The sequence below is a fragment of the Perca flavescens genome, chromosome 14, assembly GCF_004354835.1.
Source record: "Perca flavescens isolate YP-PL-M2 chromosome 14, PFLA_1.0, whole genome shotgun sequence".
Lineage (NCBI taxonomy): Eukaryota > Metazoa > Chordata > Actinopteri > Perciformes > Percidae > Perca > Perca flavescens.
In genome coordinates this window covers 28,165,055-28,188,555 of record NC_041344.1, presented here as the reverse complement: position 1 = coordinate 28,188,555, position 23,501 = coordinate 28,165,055, and the positions used below count along the sequence as shown (strand labels likewise).

General features: G+C 41.6%; 1 protein-coding gene across 2 annotated transcripts in view; it reads left to right on the top strand.

Moving 5' to 3' along the window:
* trappc9 (trafficking protein particle complex subunit 9) overlaps positions 1-23,501 on the top strand; it is a 270,852-nt gene that overhangs the window by 8,962 nt on the left and 238,389 nt on the right. Inside the window, exons 5-10 of one of the 2 annotated variants that reach the window (XM_028597568.1) lie at positions 1,009-1,035; positions 2,340-2,461; positions 5,428-5,553; positions 5,887-6,103; positions 14,378-14,521; positions 23,085-23,211. In XM_028597568.1, the coding sequence (XP_028453369.1) occupies positions 1,009-1,035; positions 2,340-2,461; positions 5,428-5,553; positions 5,887-6,103; positions 14,378-14,521; positions 23,085-23,211 (763 nt within the window). The remainder of the gene's footprint in view (positions 1-1,008; positions 1,036-2,339; positions 2,462-5,427; positions 5,554-5,886; positions 6,104-14,377; positions 14,522-23,084; positions 23,212-23,501) is intronic. The other variant, XM_028597569.1, reaches the window with a different exon arrangement.

Sequence of the window (23,501 nt, the reverse complement as noted above, 5' to 3'; positions counted from 1 at the left end):
CCCTGTTCACTACCCAGCACTCTTCTTCTTCTTTGTTGGTGCATTGCTGTGTATCGTGGACCTTTTACTCCCACCTGTAAATAAGTGTAGTAGTCTGAAACAAATGGATGGACTGCAATCAACTGTTTGTCACCCCTTTTCCACCAAAATTAGCTCTGGTTCTTGAACCGCTTCTGTTCAGCATTGTTGGAACCTTGGTGCTATCTAGCGAACCAGCACACGTTTCCACCAGGTTTCAGCCGTTGTAACAATTGTAATCAACCTTGTTAAGGTAAGCTAGGTTAGCCTCCTTGTGCGCGCTTCTCAAATGTACTTTCAAAGTTGTGGGATTTTTCCCTTAATTGTCCACTTATTTTACCACCTTCCACTGCGAGGCACTTGCTTTTATCTGACACAGTCATAATCAAATAGGACTCTGCCGCTATGATGCCAGGCGAGGGGCATGGACTGTGTTGTGTTCAATTAGACAGGGAATGTTGGAATTTGTTCCCATGTTGGAGTGTGTGTGTGTGTGGCGCTTTCTGTCAAGATGCAGAGACGTCGGATATGCTCGCGCTTATGCACTTCCGTCCGTCCAGGACTTGGGCAAAGAATGTGAACATCAACAACTTCTCAGTCCCTCCCCCTCTTTCTGCTAGAGGCCAAACAGTCTCCTGAGCCCCTCCCCCCACAAGGGAGAATTAATCTGTGTGCATGAGCAGTAATTGACATGCAGTTAGACCCCCCCGGCCCTGATTGCGTGTAAATGAAGGGAGCGGTGGATTATTTGCAAATCGCACTACAGGCTGTAGGTGGTGCCAGAGGAGCCGAATTTTATTTATTTACTTTTTTTAAATTAACTGCTTTATGTAATTCTACCGATTCTAGGGTCAGTTTCAGCAAACATGACAGAAAGTTAGTTTTATAAGTCTTACCTACTGCATCTTTAAGCATGTTGTTGGGACTAACACTGCTAACATTGCGCCTTGCGTCATGGAGTGAATCTGCATTCTTTCTCTCTGTCTGTAGGGGCTCAGGAGGTTCTCATTGACCCAGGTACGGTATGTCTAACCAACATAGCTCTTAGTTAGACAACTGTCTGCCTGTTTGCTTGTGGTCACATTTGCCCCCTGTGTTTGATGTTGTTTTTCATCTTGGATCTGCTTTTCCGATTCCTATGGTTCTATTTCATGTGATGTGCAAAATGATTGATGTCTCCCCCATGGCAGGTAGTGTTCTCCTGTGTTTACCCTCACCTTTTTGTTTGAGTTTTTCTAACATACCTGCTCTTTCTCACAGCCACACTTTTGATGATCAGTATTACATCTACGATTGAAGACTTTAAATGGTTACCCTTACTAGCTTCTATTCCTTATTTATTCAGGCCCCATTGTTCTAACAACTCACATCTTACTCTTGATTATTACACAAAAAGCACTTATCCCTATCAAAATATTTGAAATATTTTGCTAGCACATTTAGCCATTTGAACACAAGGTTACATAATCTCTGTTGTAGCACCAGCAGGTGGCAGCTCATTGCCAGTGGTGCATACTTTGATTTCCTGCCTCTAATGCTCGCTTTTGTTTAACCCCTCACTTTTCATAGCCAAAGAAATATAAGTCACGTTGTGCATTTATATTTAAAAACTGTTTTGTTTACCTCTGCGCAGTTCTTGCTTAAGTTCTATTTCTTTGTCATGGTGCGTGTGCAAATTGGCTTAAGTGCAATGCATCATGTCATTATCCACACAATTGTCACAGTGACAGCACCGCAGCGTTGCTATGGCCACAGCCCCGTTGCTAGGCGACACACTCTCACTTTTGTATTAGTATTCTAATCAGATTTGGCCGAGAGATGCACCTTGCAATTGCCTTTGAAACGTTTCAGGTGCGAGTTTAACTCCGCCTGGGACGTTAGCCATGAACGCCATCTTGATCACATCTTAGGGACTCCATAGCCTCAGAATATTCATAACATTACTTATTAAGGGAGAGCGGGGAAAGTTGGTGTAGAATTACAATTTACATTTAGTTTTAAATGGGATCACCAGGAGGCTTCAGACCTGGGAATAAACACATATTTGACATTAGTTTCATTCAACATTATCTGTTGTTATCTCTTTAGATATGTGTAAACATTGTGAATCTGTGTCTTGGTTGATGTATGCAGTATATTATGCATGTGGCGGTGGTAGCCAGGGCAGTGTCTTTCAAAAGCAATCAATGGATTTAAGTTTCCCCTTCTTCCCTGCTGTCACTCGTCTCGTTCCCTTTCCCTTTGTGGTGGAACAGACGGATGGACGGTCACTCTGGTGTCTTTCCTAAACTAATTTTATACCGTCCTCTTTTTGAGTGTAGGTGCCCTCACAGCCAACGGCATCAGTGCAGACACCAGCACTGAGATTGGACGTGCAAAGAACTGCCTGAGTCCTGAGGACATTATCGAGAAATACAAAGAGGCCATCTCCTACTATGGAAAGGTAATGACCAAAAAACTAATCAACCAATGTCCTTGTTGTTGGATTTAAGATACTAATGGATAATCTTGTGTGCCAAAATCCATTGTCATTAAACTGGGGGGGATTTGAACCCAAAATACAGTTTCCCTCTCCTATCAGGAAATAAAATAAAAAATGAATTTATAATGAAACGGCGTTCAGTTCATGAGACAATACAGCTCCACTGAAAATTGACTTTACTGTATTTTATTTGTTCATAATATCAGACATTTCTATTCTAAATACGGGTTTACATGGACAACCAGAATATTTTTCACAGTCTATAATATAACTGCAGCATATCCATCTCATCAAACACTGACAATATAAAGAATTTCGAATAAAAGGCTTGGATTGGCTCATTACATCACTTAAAGCTCAGCATCGTCCTAGTCTATATCCACGACGTTTCACTTCCGAGATTGCTCTGTTGCAGACGGAAATTTGCCGGATTTCAATCATTTCGGCCGGATATCTGTTGCCTTGGGCTTCCTTTTGTGTTGGCGTTCTAAACTCCGGTGGATTTACGAGGACTATGGTTAATTGCTCCTCCTATCTGTCCAATTTGAGTTTTCTGTTGCACGACTAAAACAACTTCTGAACGTACACATGTTCACCAAAACAAGTTCCTTCCTGAGGCCATTTTGCAGAGGCACCGTGGCTCCGTCCGGCGCTTAGCACCGCCCATGACAATTGTGATGGGTTTAAAGAAATGGCCCTAAACCAGCCAGACCCTCTAAGGTCTGGCAATGCAAGACTACCTTTGTCCCAATACTCGTTTATTCAAGGGCCGTTAATGTTTTTCCTAAATTAACAAAATTCTGAGTCTGTAGTAAGTTCAAGTAAATTGATATAGCATTGTTCAATGTCCGACATCACAAAGTGCCTCACATTATACACACAATATAAGAGCAATAAAATTAACTCAAATTAAAAAAATACAAGGGCAATTAGTAGGTCTTGAATTGTCTTTTAAAGAAGTCCAAATGTTTTATACCTTTTTAAAAGTGTGGTGATATTCTATTTCTTTTTCATATTGGCAACGAGACTAAATCCGACAATAGATTGATCCTATTAACAAGTATTATTATTCCTCTGTACCACAGAGCTCCATTGTTGTGCAAATAACTATTGAAACAATGAGCCTAAAATTTAAAAAAGTTAATTTGCAAAAGTTAAAAATCTTTTGTCTTGCCTGCCATAGCCAATCATATTAGTTCTAAAATGGAGTTGTGAAATGTTTCAGTGTTTACCATCAGACCTGTAGCAAACACTGTCTCTACTGCTAGCTACAGGAAGCTCATCGTCTCATTAGGGGTATGTGTCGACTTCAGTAAAAACTTAAATTAAAATATAATCTACAATTGATTAATTTATCCATTTAATGCCACTCATCTTTGTCCAGGTCCCATTAATTGAATTGATTATATCGTTAGGATGTATTGTTATGCAGCTGGGGAGCTCTGAAAATAAATGAAAAAATGTAAAATAATAATGAATAATTCTAGGCCACATCGTCCTTTCCGAGTTTCTATCATACCTTAATACTTTGGCCAGGATAACTGTCAAACAGGTATTAAATTGCATTTTATGTGGCATTAAAAAGGATCATAAAAAAAATGTAACTTAGTGAACCCTTTAGAAAACGTGATATTGGCCGAGCCTTTTAAAAAATGTACAGGTGGTTTATATTCGTTTTTAATGATTCCCATCTTCAGTAGGAACAAATGGGCTGATGGCTGCAGACAGGGTAGGGAAGTCAGTAGCTCTCTGATGTAGATGGGTGCCTTTTTTTATAGCATTTGTTTCTTGATTTAAGGTAGGATAAATAGATAGGATAAGACGCCATAGTGTCTGAACGTCCAGAGCTTCAAAAGTGATCCCAACAACCTTAAATTGGTTTCTGACTTTGATGGGGATCCAGTGCAAGGAAATGAAGTTCAGTGTCATGAGACCACTTGTACGCGGTCCAGCTAGTGATGCAAAGCCCTCCGGTTTTGTATGGAACTGCTCATGCTGTACATGATAGCATTCAAGCTTTCAAGGTTGCTTCGTTACACAACCGCCACTGTTAGGCAGAAATGTAGCTACCAGTCATGTGTGTAAAATGTATCTACGTCACCAGGGGGCAGTATTTGATTAAGTTTGATGGAGTTTGAGGGCATGGACGAAACACTGTGTTTTGAGTAGTATCAGACCAGTACATGCTGACAGCAGCTGTTTATTTCTGAATGCTACATGGGGACTGAGAGCATGTGTAATCTCTGGAAATAGAACCACATTAGTCAGTGAAAACCCTGCAGATACACAAAAACATCTGAATTATGTATCTTCATATATTTTGAATCTTCGGTGCATAATATATTTGTACTCTCCTTTTGACCACCGTACTTGTACAAAGTCACAATAGTATTACATTACCCCTAATGCTTAAGGAAAGCTAGATAGGCTCATTATGCTGCCAGACTATTCAGAAGCTACGCTGTGCTTTATCTTCATTATTATAATTGCCTTTTTGCACTGACCTCCCTCAGCCCTTTTACCTGTAACTAGTTCATTCAGAATTAAATTACATCTCAACACACAGCCATTCAGATATTAATTGAATTTTAATAGGGAGACAACGAGGGTGGAAGTGGAGGGACGGCGAGATAAAAAATGTACACACGTGCGCGCAGCTTGAAGGCCGAGCAGCAGTAGCTCAGCATTTTAGTGGAAGCACAAGCGGAGCAGTGGCTGGAAACCCCTGGGGAGAAAAAAATAAAAGCTGATCCACTAGGCATCCGAGTTATCACGCTCGTCTGTCATCCCACATCGGCGGTGACCGATGAGGGTGTTCATATGTTAATAAAAAAAACATTCCATCCGATTTATGAGGTGGGTTGCAGAAGTCAAGGCGACCCTCTTTGACTGTTGACACCCCCGCTTCGTCCTCTTATCTCCCGCAGTATAAGAACGCAGGCGTGATCGAGCTGGAGGCCTGCGTGAAAGCGGTCAGGGTGCTGGCCATTCAGAAGAGGGCCAGGGAGGCCTCCGAGTTCCTGCAAAACGCTGTTTACATCAACCTGGGACAGGTACACTATCTTTATATAAATAAATGCCATTCCGTATACACATGATTAACATGAGCACGATGGTGTACAGTTGAATCCTGGAGACCACAGGATAGCTTACTATTAGCGAAAAAGCACAATGAGACCGAAATCTTTATCATTGAAACGATGCATTTTGTCCTTCAATGCGTTGGAGGAGCTTTGAGTCTTGTTTCCTTAGTGACTTTACTGTTATACACTTATACACGCATTTTGGACCACAATGGCTTTCAAACTAGTTGTGAAGTCACTAGTCTGTCACAAAACAGACTTTTGAGTGGAGGGGGGACTTTAATGTTGTCTCGGTAACTGCAGCTCTCAGAAGAGGAGAAGATCCAACGCTACAGTATCCTTTCCGAGCTCTACGAACTGATTGGCTTCCATCGCAAGTCTGCGTTTTTCAAGCGCGTTGCAGCCATGCAGTGTGTGGCTCCCACCATCCCAGAGCCTGGCTGGAGGGCCTGCTACAAGCTGCTGCTGGAGACGTTGCCTGGATACAGCCTGTCGCTTGATCCCAAGGACTTCAGCAAAGGTACTGTAATCTTGGACACTTGGAGGTAGTAAGAGGTTTTGGACTACGTGGAAAAACTAGAGATGACAGATTTGTTATCAGCCTTTTTTTTTCCCCCACACAGTAATAGGCTCGTTCGAGATGAGCCAGGTCTGCGCAGAATCGATAACCGGCGATCGCCTCCCAATGCGTGCCGGTTAGATTTGCGTCCGACTTGATCCCGACTGCTCTGACGTCATGCACACGTGGGCAACGATAACCTCACGAGATCAAGGCAGCCGCAGTTTTGAGACGCAGGCAGCGCAGTTGCTTTTCACAGACTGCAAGACCCAGGCGGACCCAGGGCATGCTGGGAAACACCGGCCTCTCAGCTGATCTAACAGCTGATTGGTTCAGAATTGACTCAACATGATGACGTTTTATATAAACTTTTTATTGATTTTGATTTGGGGGGGATTTTAACTATTTGTCTGATTGAAAGGCTTATTCTGTACAAAGCACATGTTGTGTGGCTCGTTTAGAAGTCAGAGAGACTAAATCTGTTCGGATTACAGATTATCTACAGTGTAAATCAGCAACAGAACAGAGCATTTTGACAGCTACTCTGTCATAATAAAAACAACTGGAGACTGTGTAGGAGCTTACAGTGGGGGAAATAAGTATTTGACCCCTTGCTGATTTTGCAGGTTTGCCCACTTACAAAGAATGCAAAAATCTACAATTTTAATCATATGTACATTCTAACAGTGAAAGACAGAATCCCCAAAAAAATTCCAGAAAATCACATCATATGAATTTATTAAAATTGATAACCATCTGATGAGGAAAAACAAGTATTTGACCCCCTGGACAAACAGCATGTTAATATTTTGTAGAAAAGCCATTATTGGCCAGCACAGATGTCAAACGGTTTTTATAGTTGGTGACAAGGTTTGTGCACATTTCGGCAGGGATGTTGGCCCACTCCTCCCTGCAGACAGCCTCCAAATCATTCAGGTTCCGAGGTTGTCGCCTGGCAACTCGAATTTTAAGCTCCCTCCAAAGATTTTCAATCGGATTCAGGTCTGGAGACTGGCTAGGCCACTCCAGAACCTTGATGTGCTTCTTCTTCAGCCACTCTTTTGTTGCTTTGGCGGTGTGCTTAGGGTCGTTGTCGTGCTGAAACACCCATCCTCGACCCATCTTCAGCTCTCTCACTGAGGGAAGGAGATGTCGGCCCAGAATTCCACGATACATGGCCCCGTCCATCCTCCCCTCAATACGATGGAGTTGTCCCGTCCCCTTGGCTGAAAAGCACCCCCAAAGCATGATGTTGCCACCACCATGCTTGACGGTGGGGATGGTGTTCTTTGGGTTGTACTCTGTGTTCTTTGCCCTCCAAACACGACAAGTTGAAAAGTTCTATTTTGGTCTCATCTGACCACATCACCTTCTTCCAGGCCTCTTCTGAGTCGTCCAGGTGGTGAATGGCGAACTTCATGCGGGCCTGTACATGTTTCTTCTTGAGCAGGGGGACCTTGCGTGCGCTGCAGGATTTCAATCCATGACGGCGTAGTGTGTTACCAACCGTTTCTTTTGTAACTGTGGTCCCAGCTGCCTTCAGTTGATTCATCAGTTCCCCCTTGTGGTTTTGGGATGATTCCTCACCGTTCGCATGATCAGGGACACCCCACAAGGCAAGATCTTGTGTGGAGGCCCAGACCGAGGGAGGTTGGCGGTGGTGTGGTGCTTCTTCCATTTCCTGATAACTGCAGCGACAGTTGATCTTTCTCTCCAAGTTGCTTTCTGATTCTCTTGTAGCCTATCCCAGCCTTGTGCAGATCAACAATCTTGTCCCTGATGTCCGTAGAAAGCTCTTTGGTCTTGCCCATGGTGGTGATGTTGGATGCTGGTTGTTTGGGTGTTGACAGGTGTCTTTTATACAGGTAACGAGGTGAGGCAGGTGTATTTGATGTAGATAATTGGTTCGGATTGGGGCTGTGTCTTAAAGAAAGACTAACTGGCTTGTAGGAGCCAGAATACTTGCTGTTTGTCCAGGGGGTCAAATACTTGTTTTTCCTCATCAGATGGTTATCAATTTTAATAAATTCATATGATGTGATTTTCTGGAATTTTCTTTGGGATTCTGTCTTTCACTGTTAGAATGTACATATGATTAAAATTGTAGATTTTTGCATTCTTTGTAAGTGGGCAAACCTGCAAAATCAGCAAGGGGTCAAATACTTATTTCCCCCACTGTATATATGGGTTTGATAACGTTTTATTAAATCGGAATCGGACAACAGCGTTTCCGTGACTTCCTGTTCAGCCTGAAGGCTGCTGGAATCAGCTGTAAACTGTCTGACTTGACAGCAGATTTTTGTCACCGCCCCCGGCTGCTCCCACCTGCTCTCGTCCACTTTACAGGCGAGGCGCAGTTCATCTCGAACGAGCCTAATGTTTCACATCCAAACTATTCATCTCACATATTGCATGCTTGTTTGTTTGGTTTATAAAACATAGAAACATAGAAAATAGGGAAAAACCGCCATCACAATTTCCCAAAGTGATGTTTTTAAATTGCTTGTTTTAACCGACCAACATTCTAACATCCAAACATATTTATTTTACAACAATACAAAACAGAGAAAGAAAGCATATCCTGTTCATATTTGTGAAGCTGGATCCAGAGAATATTTAGTGTTCTTGCTTGATCGTAAACTTAAACAAGAAATCGATTGTCAACATTTTTGCAGAATCACGCCAGCTTATCAATTCAGCTGTAGTGTAATCTTAGAAATTGAGAACGTTTTCTAAGAGTGTTTCTATCAACACTCGGACTCATGTTGAACCTCAAATCAAGCAGTGACGGTTTGTACAAGTTTCATGAAAATGCCGGTCATCTATCGCGAATGGCATTATTTGTTTATACAATATTAAGCATGTGGCAAACAGCATATGCACCATAAATAAAAAGGAAAACCGAAGATATAACCTAAAAATATCCCATCGGACAACAGAACCTGGCAGATCAATTTTTAAATTCATTAGTGTGCTTATTTCCTCATTTTACATCAAACAAAGAACGGCTAGGCCCTGATCTGTTGAAAGTGGAGAATCTATACATGATAACCTACGTTGGATTGCAGGGACCCAGGTTCCAGTCGGCCCAGGATTATTTGTTGTGGGAGATGGGTCAATCCTAAGCGGGATAGATAAGCACATAAGAAGCTGCGTCCAGACTAGTTTAATGACAGCCACACAGATTATTTTAAGGGGATGGAAGAATGAAGGGGTGCCGTCAGTCCAGTAGTGGGCTTGTGAGATGGCTAGGGTAAAATGTCATATTAGCGTTTGTGCTGGGGAGAGAAGTGTAAGATGGACTTAGGGTGTTGTCATTTAAACTTATGTTTATTTGGTTCATGGTTTATTGTCGATTTTGTTATTTTGTTGAATGCTTTTGAATATTGTAGCTACTTTGTCTTCTTATCTTGATTTTTGTCTGGGTGGGTGGTGATGATGACGGGGTGGGGTGTTCATGTTGCGAGTTCTATGTTTTGTACAAAAAAAATTTGTTAATCACAAAAAAAAAGAGGAGAAATTGCAGCACTTTGACCAAAATTACAGCAATTCATTGTTTACCTTTTAACAGAATCTAAAGTGGACATGAGCTTAAACATACAACATAACAGGTGTGTCATTTTCCTACTCACTGTATGATTCATACAGCCTATAAAGCAGTAAATGCACCATGAGAGCACATTTTGGATCATTTTCAGTGCCTCGATAGCTTTTATAAAACTATGGAACCGATTCAGCAACTGCGTGGCCTATTTGTCGCTTAAAATGTTTTCAGAAACACGTTTCGGTGAACTATTTTGGTAAAATATGAGATTGTATTCCGAACGGGCCACCATGATGGTCTGGCTTTGAAATTCTGGAGAAGCCAGTCCCACGTGATGCGTTCGTCCAATCAGCTGCCGGTTTTAATTTTTTTGGACGACAATACAGATTAGCGCCGCCTGCTGTTATGGAGACGTATTACGTCTCGTGCACGCGCAGAAAGTAAGCTCGAGTTGGCGTCGCTTCGGTGTGTTCTGAGGCACTTTTTTGACCAACTCGGGGAGGCTGTCCTTTTCTGCCGAAGGTCGGCCGTCGGGTTGGTGTGTCAGTTTGTTCTTGACTCGGTCTCAACCCCTCAAAGTCTTGGTCTTGTCTCGGTCTTGATACGTCTTGGTGATGACTTGGTCTCGGTTTAGGTGGTCTTGACTACGACACTGAAGAGAGGTTCCTTTATTTATGTGCATAGTCAACAGTGACAATGAAGAAATAGAACAGAGTACACTAAAATCAAACCGAGGGATTGGTATCCTCCTATCATAGCATATATTTATTTATTAAGGGTCACGAGATAAGTAGTGCTGTGTGGAAAGGAAAGTAAAGGAGGAAATCTCCCTGAAATGAATCTTTTTCACATACTAAAAGCAGTACCCTCTTGCATGATCCAGATGATGCGAGTGGCAGCAGTGTTAAAGACATATTTAATAGATAGGAAATGAAAAGCATCCCTTCATTCACCCTCAAGCTTTGCAGTCAGATTTTCATTGTCTTCATTAGCTCTAGCCAGGTTAGCCATTGTTAGCAATACCAGTTTATAACCACGCATTACGCTGTTTTTTTTTGTGCATACAAACAGCGTAAAAACATGTCCACAGATAGAAGTTGAACATGCCTGTGTGATAGACTGATTTAGTGAGACGCAAATAAGACAGAAGTGCTAATAACTGTATGTTACTGCAGCTTTGACAACTGTTACAGGGGGCAGTCATGTTGGATTTAGGCTACTGCTAAGGTTGTTCGAAATCCGAGGTCCGATTTTGACCTCGGAAAATCTGAGTTCCGAGTACAAATGGAACGCACTATAAGCCTTCTGGTTCTACAGACTATTGGCCCTTTGCTCATCGCAGCCAGTCAATGGCAAGTGCTGGTAACACAAAAGACAGGGCTCACAGTGAATGGAACATCTCAGGGGCATCCATATTGGATGCTGTTACAGGACTTTTCCCAGATGGGCTGTTAATGTCTGGCCTAGTTTCCTTCTGTAAACTGTGAATAGAAACTGCAGATTGAGGTCAAATGTTTGCACTTAGACTGTGAAAGGATGCTTTAGATGGTACTCAGGATACTTTACATCAACAGCACTTAACTATTGATGCCCTGGGCCTTGATATCACATGAGTATGTATCGTCTGTGTGTTCCAACAGGATTTTTTTCCTCCTTTTTATACACTAAAAGTAAATCAATGTGTAATACAATGGCCATTCAATCCGTTTTTAACTCGTATCTCTACGTCTATTTCTTTTCTCACTTTCAAAATAAAAAATTTCAAAAGGAGCAGATCATTTTACACTTTGTTTTTATTTGTTTATGTGTGCATTCTAAACACAAATCTGGTTTCCAGTGTGCGTTTGTGTCATTTGACGATAGAACATTTTGTCAAACGTGGCTGATGTATTTCCACAGAGCAACTGTCATCTCTCCAAATTTACATTTCAACTTCTACAACCAATAGATTGCTCCTAATCATAGGGCAACTTAGAATTTAAATGTGCAATTTTATTATCCTTTGTTAATAAAAAGAAACTGCCAAATATTGTAATGAAACTGCAGAAAAAGGCCCTATTTTGGTGACCTAATGTTGGATTTCTCAGTTGTGGAATTATGACAGACATAAAGGTTTGATCGTTTCCTCTGCATTTTGTTCATTCAAGGGACATTTTCAAGACTGTTGAAAGTCATTTAGCTAGCAGGCGTGTACGTGTCATCTTTCACTACAAATGTCTCTACTAAACTTAGAAAAAAAAATAGACCTGCATACTGACTTAAACAATCTAGTTATCTTACTGCGATAAAATGAGGATAAATGACCGTGTTCTTTTTCATACTCAAAATGTTGTGTGTGAAGAACCCTGGGATTCTAAGACATTTCATCAATCGTCAGTCTATGTAGATTAATACTTATGTTTATATAAAAAGACTTAATACTCAGTAATATCTATAAGTATCATATGTCCACGTTAAATACTGTTGTAATTAAATGCCCTAAAAGAGCACTTCCTTGCTCAGGTACAGGTATTTTTATGATAGTTGGCAGACCTAAAAGTAGAAATGTTTTTTAGGACAGTAAGGATAATTAGTGTATCATCAATAAAAAGTTAAACCGGAGGGAAGACTGAAGCAGAGGTCCCAGTTATATTGGTAGAACACATGGAAACACTTCACATTTGGGCAATCCCACAGTACATGTACAGTATGTAAGTTCACTTTCTTTTATAACCGAGGAGGTAAATGGGTGTCAGACAAAGTTGGAACTGAAAATATTCCCTTGGTGTCAAACAAATCAAAAAAAGTTGACAATTTGAGGATTCAAATGTTGTAATGAGGTAGCAATATTTCCCCTACCCTTTTGCAAGATTTATAGATTAATAGAGTTCTTAAAGTCAATATTCCAGACCTTGGGCACTTCTTGTTATTTTCTTGTATAATAAAATCATCTCATTCAATTAGAATCCCAAGTGGATGAATAGGGAGAGCATTAGTCCATGAAACTTAAGGTACTTTAACATAAATTATCCGCTCTGCTATATCTGCTGTATCATTCAAGTCCCAAGTGAGGCTTGGGTATCCACTCAGTCCCCACAGGGCTGATGGGAAAGCAGTGGATGACCGTTGTCTTTTGGCAGAAGGGATCGGGTGGGAGTTAATCAAGCAATAAGCTGAAGAGGCAAGTTCAAGTGAGAGAGAAAATGGGCCTCAATGGTTCATTCCAATAAGGCTGCTGTTCCCTGAAATACAGGGGAACAAAAGGCTTTTTAAGTAGCTCACAGACCCCTTTTTCCCACTACTCCCCTCTGTTACCAGAAATGGGTACACACTTTCTTCCTCTCACATAGACCCCTGTTTTTCTCCTGTTGCCACAGCAATTTTGGGAGTATCTTTTCTTGTAATAATTTAAAGGTTTTATTACCGATGAGAATAATGGTGGCATGTGGCATCTCATCGCTCCAAATTGCCCTTGTTTCATCAGAGGCGGCCCAGAGGCAAAGCTCCTTTTAACTCAGGTTTTGCATGGCAGTGCGACTGCTTGGCCGTGGCACCACACTCGTTATCTTGGCGGTGTGTTAAGTGGATTGCCAGACACCCCCAGTTCAGGTCTGAAAATACCACAAATGAAGTCATTTTTTCGTGTTACAGTGAGAGAGACGTCCTCAGAAAATCCAAAGTGCCCTTTGGATTACTGTTCTCCAGATAAGCGCTGGTTTTGGCAGACAGGTGGAAGTCAGCTATTTTTAGACTGCTTAGTAGGTGCAGTTTTTATGACCATACGAAGGAATTGCATTAAGAGGTTGTTCAGATGGCAGAAGAAGTCAGGGTGAATAATGACCACGGTAGAAAAAAATGCTGATAACCGAAAAGCATCAAAGGCGTGTTTTGACATTATTGGAAGTGGTATTTAAGCTGAGGAAACATCTGAGTGTTTCCCAACTATCCTCCCTTCCTCCCTCTGGCCCCCGCGGCCTCCTCGGCACATCTTTCCTCTAGTTTTCTTTCCCACTTAGTAAGTCAACAGTCGACAGCTGGGAGTGGAGCAGGAGATCTCGTAAGGGGGCTGAGGGTCTTATGTAACAGTTGTTGTCAGGCTAGAATGCTATTAAGGTGTCTTGTGGAGCTCTGCAGAGCAAACAACATTGGCTAAGTTAGCACCACGCTGGAGCACATGTGACAGGCATTGGGGGTACTTCAATTTTAAGAGATGGCTCCAATGAAATGGTTTGAGTTTGATCCAATTATGTGTGGTGGGCTTTTTGTGTGGAAGCATGGCAAATACGGACTTATGAAGGTTTGTCACGCACTTGTTGCATCCTCTAAAATCAATTACTGTAACGGGAGTAAAATAATAAAGCGATATGATCATGTTGCACAATATGATTTTGCTGAAGTGGACAATTAATTATATTGACTTATCACCCACCCCTAGTTGATGTTGACAGTTTAATTAGTGAAGGTGCACCAAGGCTGTTTTTGGAACTGAGACAATTACAGAAAACCACAAGATGTGCATACTGTTGAGTAATGTCATCAAATTCCTCCTTCTGTCCACCCAACAAGTGAGCTACAAGTGTAGAATATCATCCTACAGGTAGTCTTGATGCATTTCTGCTAATCTGGTCAGGACAGCTGTGTAACATTAGATGTCAGCAATGAGCCTTGTCAGCCGTGTGAATGTGAATTTCTCTCTGCCATGTCTCTCTCAGGTACCCACCGAGGCTGGGCTGCTGTTCAGATGCGCCTCCTACATGAGCTGGTGTACGCCTCCCGTCGCATGGGCAACCCCGGCCTGTCTGTGCGCCACCTGTCCTTCCTGCTGCAGACCATGCTGGACTTCCTGTCCGATCAAGGTCAGCTCACAATATAAGGCTTTAAAGCGTTACTATTACACTTTTCTTCTGTGGAATTCAAACCCTATGAGGTGCTTCCAGCTTCATGTCCAGCCTTCAAAAATAGAAAAAAACTATATATCTAGAAACCAGCCAGCCTGTCCTTTGGTGATTGCGGCATTATACCTGGTGCTTAATAGTTCACAACAAAGCCAGCTTTTTCTTGGCGGGTGTGCAACATTGTGCTCTGACCAGAAATCCTGTGCAGCCAGATGATGATATTTTTTTTTATTTTTTTCTTCTTTTTTTTTGCTGAAGCAGTATGAGCCAGACGGTCCACTGGCCACACAATAGAGGCCAGTGTAATCCTTGGTTGGCTACGGAGCATGAGAATGGAGGGAGGGAAGGAGGGGAGGTATGAACAAGATGAAGCGAGCTCACATTATAAAATATTAAACGTCCAAAGGTGGTGCTGCTTATACTAGCGTTCTTAGAAACAGTCCTGCAGGAATGATATTATTACTCAATGCAGCCTTACAGCCTTACATACATCAAGGGCTAGAAAAACGCTACCAAATGATGTAATTACTACTACTTTTTTTTTGCTATAATAAAACACCATTTCATATGTACTCAGTGTAACTTTTGGGGCTCAGAGCGCTGCCTTTGATTGCCTCTACTCCCGTCTTAGAGTGTGTCAGGGAGGCTATTGTAGGTTGCTCTAGTGGAATAATTCTCTTTTGATGTGTCTTGGCGTTTATGCGCGTATATGTCAAGCATAGAATAGAGTCGGACAGCAAATGACTTTCATAGCTCCGCTATAAAAGTCAAGGAATGAAACTGTCAGACATTTGCAGGTCTTTAACCCCCATTTTCCACCGGGCGCGTCTGCGCTGCGTTCCGGAGGCGCCGCGACCCCCACGAGCAATCACTGCCATTCAAGTCAATGCTTGATATTCCACCAGCCACGCGTCCCAGAAGAGTGCGGGAAGTGGCTCTCCCGCTCCGCTAAAGATACGCGCTGGTATTTAGTAAATATATTTCTGAACTGGAAAAGAGGCAAGCCTGTGTGCCTAATGATGGAAATGGGTGACACCATATTTGGTCCATATACAGGAGAAGTGCTTTTTATAGGAAAGTACCACATCCAAGAAGTTCTAAAGCTTTGAAAATGAGTTTCCCCTCGATTCCATACAGATGAAGATAAGGTGACATTTTCAAACCGTACAACAGGGACCGATGTCATCAGATGATACCTTCATGGAGCAAGTAACATTTTCACTGCGAATGAATTTTTGTCTTGATGACTGGTAATATCAGAGGTGCTATTTGAAACTCATGCATGCCATTGTGTGGGGGAGTTTCTTTTTTAATTTGTTGGAGCTACTATAAAAACGAGTGTAATTGAAAGGGGAACTAAAAATAGAAAAAGATGATTAGAAGAGCTTGAGATGTTGTCTCTCTGATAACATCATATAATGGTGTTGATTGTTTTGAAGAAGCATTGAGTGGATTTAGTGGATATAATATTCACAACTAATCACCCGAAACAAGTCATTTTCATTAGCTTAGAATGAGCCCTTCATATCTCCATAGAGAGTGGGTCCTCTTCCACGGAGGGCACCGCCATGTTGCTACAGTAGCCCAGAACGGACAAACCAAACGCGCCTTTTCATGTTACCTAAAGGCCACTGTAGGTTCTTCTACACGCTTGGGAAAGGGAAAAGTAAGCGGAGGGGTTTTCAGTTGCAGATGCAATCTGTAACCTCACCTCTAGATGCCACTAAATCTTACACACTGCTCCTTTTGAGTCTCGATCATTTTGGCACATCTTAATTTCACCGCCTTGGATTGTAGTGAGAAAATACATTTTCTTTTAAGGCTGCATTCTTTTTTGATTTTATGTCATCGCATCACCAACATGAGCCACATCTTTGAATTCTTTTATTTATTACTTCTCTGAGGCTGGTTGTACGTTTTTAAGTCTTACAATAGCTGGTATCGTTGGAAACAGTTCAATTGCTTAATGAAAGCCTTTACCTTTTTAGTAGCGCTAGAGTTGAATGTAATGCTTAACTGCTCCATTTCTGGGTCCTGACAAGGTAAATTCTAGCTGATTGTAGGACTGCCTGAGAGGGCGGCATCAGTGTGGAACATGTGATAAGGCACAGTGAAATTGCTAAAACACAACAATAAGGTGAAAAGGAAGGAATTGCAGAGTGAATGTAGCCTGGGAAAACCCTGACGAACTTCCGGCAAATTAGAGATCAGGTCAAGTCAGACTGGCCAAGAGCCCATTCAAGCCCATTTCCAATTTTTCCAAATCGTGGCACCAATCACACCCGTTGAGGCGGGCTTTATTATATATGCCCCTTTTAAGATTAGTTGGTTATCGCGTGATTTTCACTTTGCAGTAGCCCCCCCCCCTCTCCCCCTTGTAAGCACAGAGGATGCCAAATTAAGTGGGAAGAAGTGTTTCTGGGTCAGGAAAAAGTCAACATGTCATAGCAGTGCACCAGTTTTTGCAAACTCACAAAAATAGCGAGGGATACTTTTTTTATAGCTTACTTTTTTATAGCTTACTTTTTAATAGCGAATTTCATACCAGAAAGATGAATGAGACTCTTTCAGTTGCTCAGCTTCCAGTCTATAAGGATTATTATTTTTATTGTTTTGCTGCTGGCTTTTTTTCCATAGAAACCAGCCAGAAAAAATAAATTATTCATAATACTGTTGATAGGTCTGTTTTTGGTCTGTCAGTAGTTTAAATATAATTCGATGCATCTCGCTTTTTAAAAATGTTCCCATTGTCTGCGCTGTCAGTAAAGGTATTTGGAGCTGTAGTGTCTGTAAAATGGTGTCGAAGAGTGATACGTCTCCCAGCACAGCAAATATAGAAATCTCTGGGGGGCCCTGAACTGTACTGCTTATATATATTATATATTATTTCATCTACTTGTGAAAAGATTCAGGAGAATTGATAGCGGTGTCAATTCAGGAACTGCTCAAAGTCGGAGGCCATAAAATTACACTAATAATTGCCTGATTTGCCATTTGCTTAGCACGCCATTATTCAGTCTGACAGTAACTTCTTGTTTGCTATTTTCTACCAAACATTAAATGGCCTATTATTATGCCTGATTTATCTGTCTGCTGGATTTACGTAGATTCCGGTTTACCGTGTCAATTTAGGCAAGGTGTAATTTGTAACTTATTGACCATGTTCTATGTCAATGCTGCTGTGCCCTCCAAGCCATGCAGCAGCCAGGTTTCTCTGGTCCGGTTTGGGTCCATTCACACAGATACACATTGCATAAAGATATGCAGGAATGCCTAGAACTCCTTTCAGTGCACATGCTGATCTAAATCAAGAGCAGGTATTTCAGTCACTTGATTTGCCTCGGTCGCTGCATAAATTTCATCTATGCTTGCATAAATTTCATCTATGCTTTCTACCATATTTATAGGGATTCTGGCAGACTTCGGTAACATTCCCCAATACAAAGACCCTGATTGGATAGTCAAAGGTTAACCTGTAGTTTAATTTTGTCATCTTGCTTATGTTCATATATAACTATTGACTATGATTGTGCCCTCTGGGGTCTTCACTTTATTCTGTCACATGCATCACACAGCTCTATTAGCATTTCTATAGAATGGTAAATAATACCCATTATGAAATAATGACAATTCGGTTCTGGGGAAGTGTGTGATGATAATGATCCTCAATGCAGCCATGATTTGTAAAATTATAGGTGGTTGAGGATGTGAACCACCTATGATTTTACTTTATTTTTTTAATTGTATATTGTTAAAGAAATACTTGACAGCATACATACCACTGGAGTACAACTCTCATAACCATCATATGAAGGGATATATTTTTGTGAATATTTTTCAATGTATATACTGTTCAATGTTCAAGGTTAGTTTTAACCCTCAGTGTTTTCACTACTGCTGTAATGGGATGTATCAGAGCTGGATGTTTATCATCAAACTTTCATCGTAGATTTTTGATCTCTTTGTATGTGAACGCTGACATTTGATAGAGGGGGTCTCCAAACCGAGCTGCACAGTTCAATGCTGAGCACCCACAGCTAGCACACAGAGACCTGGGATCTGGGTTTTCTTATGCCGTTTTTTGAAGTGGGATGTTCATGCTGAGCCATTAGCAAATGTGATCATACCATGCTAGCAAGGTGTTTTTCCACTGCGCAGCATGACAAAGCGATAGAACTCATTTACCTTGATGTGTGCTGGTTTGCACAAATTACTGTAGTGCCCGTCATGTGCAGCTCTTCATCTAACACCTCACTCTGGCTCTTTCTGCTTGCTGTCTTCCACTAAGCAATATTTAAAGCTATAGTGCGTGGCTATTTTATATTAATGAACGTCCGTTACATTCAAGCCATTGACAAATGAGTTTATACAAAGCTAGTCTATATCAACAAAGATTAATTTAGTGCCACTGGAAGTTCCGCTGGATGTCCCTCGTTTTCAGCCAGATGTCCGTTTCCTTCCACTTTCTTTGTGTTGGCATTCTAAACTCCGGTGGATTTGTGAGGACTATGGTTAACTGCTCCTCAGATCTCTGCAGGGTAAATCCAGACAGCTAGCTAGCTAGACTATCTGTCCAATCTGCGTTTTCTGTTGGACGACTAAAACAACTTTTGAAGGTACACGTTCCACCAAAACAAGTTCCTTCCCGAGGCGATTTTGCACCGTGGCTCCGTCCGGCGCTCGGCATCGCCCAAGACAATTTTGATTGGTTTAAAGAAATGCCAGTAAACCAGAGGACGTTTTTCTCCCATCCCGGGAATGCTGTGTGGACTAGCCAGACCTTCTTCCGCAGCGCTGTGGAGGAAGGTCTGGCAATGTGAGACTAATACAAAGCTAGTCAAGACTGTCAGCTCCACAGAACTCTCGGTCTCGCGCTCTCTCTCTCTCTCTCGCTCTCACTCTCTCAGTATGGTAATGTTTACAAAATGGTGTCGTCCGGCATCATTCGCTCGCAGAAGCTTGAGCAATACGTTTTCACCGCTGGGAAAGGACAACGGCAGTGTTCAGCCGTGGAGACAAAGATGACCTCAAATTAACAAGATATTGTCCTCTTCTGAAGAGCCAGTCGTCATTATTATTTTTTTTAAACCTCTGTGTCCTCCTTGAATTGACGGGATAAACGCTACTACTAAACGCAACTGCGTCAGGGAGAGGGGGGTGGTGCGCGATCACCGAAGGCTCGTGTCATGTCAATGCGCCGACAGTGTTTTTATCACTACTTCAATTTCTTCACGGGGCGACAAAAGCTACAGACTGTAGCTTGAAAACCAAATTGTGAAGAATATGTCAATTTATTGGGAGCCCTCTTAACCCCTAACCCGTCACGGATACCAGTCCTATTTCATACAGTCAATGGTAAAAACAGGCCCAGACCCAACTGATAAAGTTGCCTTCGAGTTGAACACATGTAAAGAGTTGGAATTGTTATCTAGAACACTGAAACAGCAGAGAGAAGACGAATCAAGGAGTTTTGTGCATCATAGCGTAACAGACTGAGGTTATTGCGCATGAACTAAAAAACGAATTCCTACATCGTTTGCTTTTCACAGATTGTCCCTCACACCAACCCACCTCATTCGATAAGACTTTCAGGGACCTTAGACTTGCGACAAATTTTCCACACAAACTCAGTTGACACCTGCTGCTTTACGAATTTTGCGTGATCTATCCTGACAAACTGGGAGGCATTAGTATGGCGAAGTCCAAAAGCTGTTGTCCGAATACCTGAGCCCTGTTGTAACTGTCACCCTAATTTGTACGGTACGACCATTATTTATTATTCATTTATTGAGACCTGAATGTTTGGTCACGTCAAGCTGTTGAAAGTGCAGCATTAATAAAGTTGCGGCCGTGAAAAGAACTGCAAACAAACTTAGATGGAAACTTGATTTTGCAGGTGCACATTTGAAACGTGTCCGGCTCGCTCTATTCTGTCATACAACATGGTGATGTAAGCTCAATATTCAGAGAACGGGATTCACAGCATACCTTTACCCATGCTGCCTTTTCATTCTTCCTTCAATTCTTTCTTTCCATTTAACGGCTGACACCTTGAGATCCTTTCATTCTGGGAGCCATGCCAAGTTTCAAGAGCTGCACCTTTTTTCTCTTCTCTTTTCATTAAATGTAAAATTTTCTTTTCTCATCTGGACAGTGTGTTTTAGCTGTAAGGCTAACAATGTGCGTTATTGTTTGTCTAGGCAGGGAGCTCGACGAAAAGCAGGGTAGAAAAAGTCAAGGTCGAGGAAAAAAAATAGAAGCTTTTTCTTTAAGTTTAAGCCCCTGACACATAAAGCTGACTTTAAGGAACTACCATGGACAAAAGACAACTTAATAAACATTGTGCTTTTGGGAATATCACAATTGAAAACGCACCACAAACGCTATAGCGAATGCGCAGCTTTCCACTGACATGCATAAAAGTTCTTCACAAGGTGAAATAACTGATCAGTAGTCACAATTTGTAATCCTAAAAAAGTATTACCAAAAGACAAACAAAACAAAACTACTTTGCCCTTTTTTATACAGCTCTGAATCTATTTCAATGGTTCTGTGTCTTTGTTTGTCCCCTGAAGATGCCACGGTCAAATATAAGAAGAGATTGCGCTGAATGGGTGGCTGACAAGTCTGTCCCAAAAGTACTCTGCCAAGGACTGCCTCCAACACTAATTCAACGTGCTGAATTTCCTAAAATAGAAGATAATGTTGGGTTGTTATTATTATTATTATTATTATTATTATTATTATTATTATTATTGTATTCTATGCTGGGCCAAACCACTTTAGGTGTACAGGATCAACCTGTAAACAGAAGCAACCACTATTCTCAGTTTTCTGTCCTGGAGTGGCCCCCAAACAGACTGCTGCTGTGACATGGCAAACAAGAAGGAAATGGACAAATATTCCATTAATCATGAACACTTTGAGCCAGGAGGACAACTGAGCTGCCACCCATTCATCTCTGCTGTTTTTTTTCCTTCTACGCTTCTTGTTCTCGGATTCCTTCCTTCCTGCATCCATCCATCCATCTCAATCTCACTTTATTACCTCCTTTTCCCTCTCGCCACTGCTTCACTCAAATCATACAACCTCTAACCGTAAGTCTCTGGCTCCCAGTCTGTATTTAGAAGGTGGTGGTATTATTATTATTCTTATTCTTATTATTATTTATGTGGACAATTTTTTAGGAATGTTTTCACTTTTGCTAGGAGACCTGAAACCCCTTGTACTCAAACTTTTGGGTGTTAATACAAGCTTCTCCGCTTATGTAGACAGTTTATATCTAAGGCAGCTTTTGGATTTAGATTGTGCCGCAAGAATATTCTCTATGTTCCACTTATTTTTTTGTGAAAAGTGCAATGCCGTGGAGAAACACAAACTTCACATTAAAGGGATAGTTCGGATCTTCTGAAGTTATGAGGTTCTTCTCCATAGTCAGTAGATGGCGGTCGGCACGCCCCCAGTTTGGAGAAGCAGGCAGGAGTACCGACACGGAAGCTAAGCAATGTCCTGCTGTGGACGGGGGCAGCAGCTAAACGTATATTGGACACCTGAAATAAGGACCAGCTAAAAAATTAACTATCTGTTGAAGTGTATGCTATATGTAGAATATTTTCTATGGCTGTCTCAATCACTTAGTTTGTTGCGTGACTTTGGTGTTGTAAAGATTTAGTTTGGATTCACCAAAGTCACACCATAACAAACAAACTAACTGATCTAGGCAGCGGTGGACCAGCAACTCCTGTGTTCTGCGAGGTAAAATACCGTTTTGTCAAAGGAGTCTGGTGGCTTTGAATAGAGCGATATAACCGCTTCAGTTCTCCGTAGGAAAGGGCTGTCTAACGGAAAGGTAAAGCAGTGAAAATATTCTACATATAGTCTGCCCTACACTTCTCTAAAATAAGTTTTGCTGCTGCCCCAGTCCACAGGAGTACATTGCTTATCTTCCGTGTCGGTAACTGGGGGCGTGCCGACCGCCATCTACTGTAGTAATACACCGACTATGGTTAATACATCCTACAACCCCGCTTCATAAAATCCAAACTATCCCGTTAATGCAAAAAGCTTGCAATCACAAGTCATCATAAGCTACTCCCCTGAAGGGTTATAGATCTGGATAAAATATTTGCGATCTTTCTAAATGTCCTATTCCTCTTGATTGACACTCTTAAAACTTGCAGAGCCAAAGCAAATTCTTTGGCTGGTTGAGCAGTAATGCTCCCTCAAAAGGTATTGATGGTACAATAAAACTTCCAATTTTACTTGAAGGCTTGGGCTCTTATTGCTGAGAGAGAGACACCTCACAGGTCATTAATGTCTGGTTAATTTATCATCTCACACACCAAGATGAGCTCTACAGTGGAGACAGAGCTCTGGCTGTGGGGAATTTCAAAGGCAATGGTGTTATTTCATAATGGCTGCTGCCTGATCTTTGGATAATTGTGTGTGTGTGTGTGTGTATATATAGACTTCTTTATGTGTTCTTACAATGTGCTCGATTTGTGATATGCTCCTATATTTATAGAGAAGAAAGAGGTGACCCAGAGTCTGGAGAACTACACCTCCAAGTGTCCGGGTGGAATGGAGGTCATCACGCTTCCCGATGGCCTGAAGCTCCCTCCGGTGCCCTTCACAAAGCTCCCCATTGTCCGGTAAGACAGGAGCGGGACGGATTGTTACTTTGGTATATTTTGTCACACATTAGCTCAGTTTTTAACCAAACTACATTTGGAGTAATTACAATTCAGTAGTTAGCCATTAGTGCTAAATGATTGCATGAAGAAAAAAAAACTTTGAATTGTGTCTCATTGATGTGTGTTTGATAGGGACGTGCCGATCAAGTTTTTTTGGCCCTCATCCCGATACCAATTCTCTTTTTTAATATTGAGTTTTTACTGAAGCGATACTTCTGTTTACCTGAATGTTTTACCTAGAAGGTTTT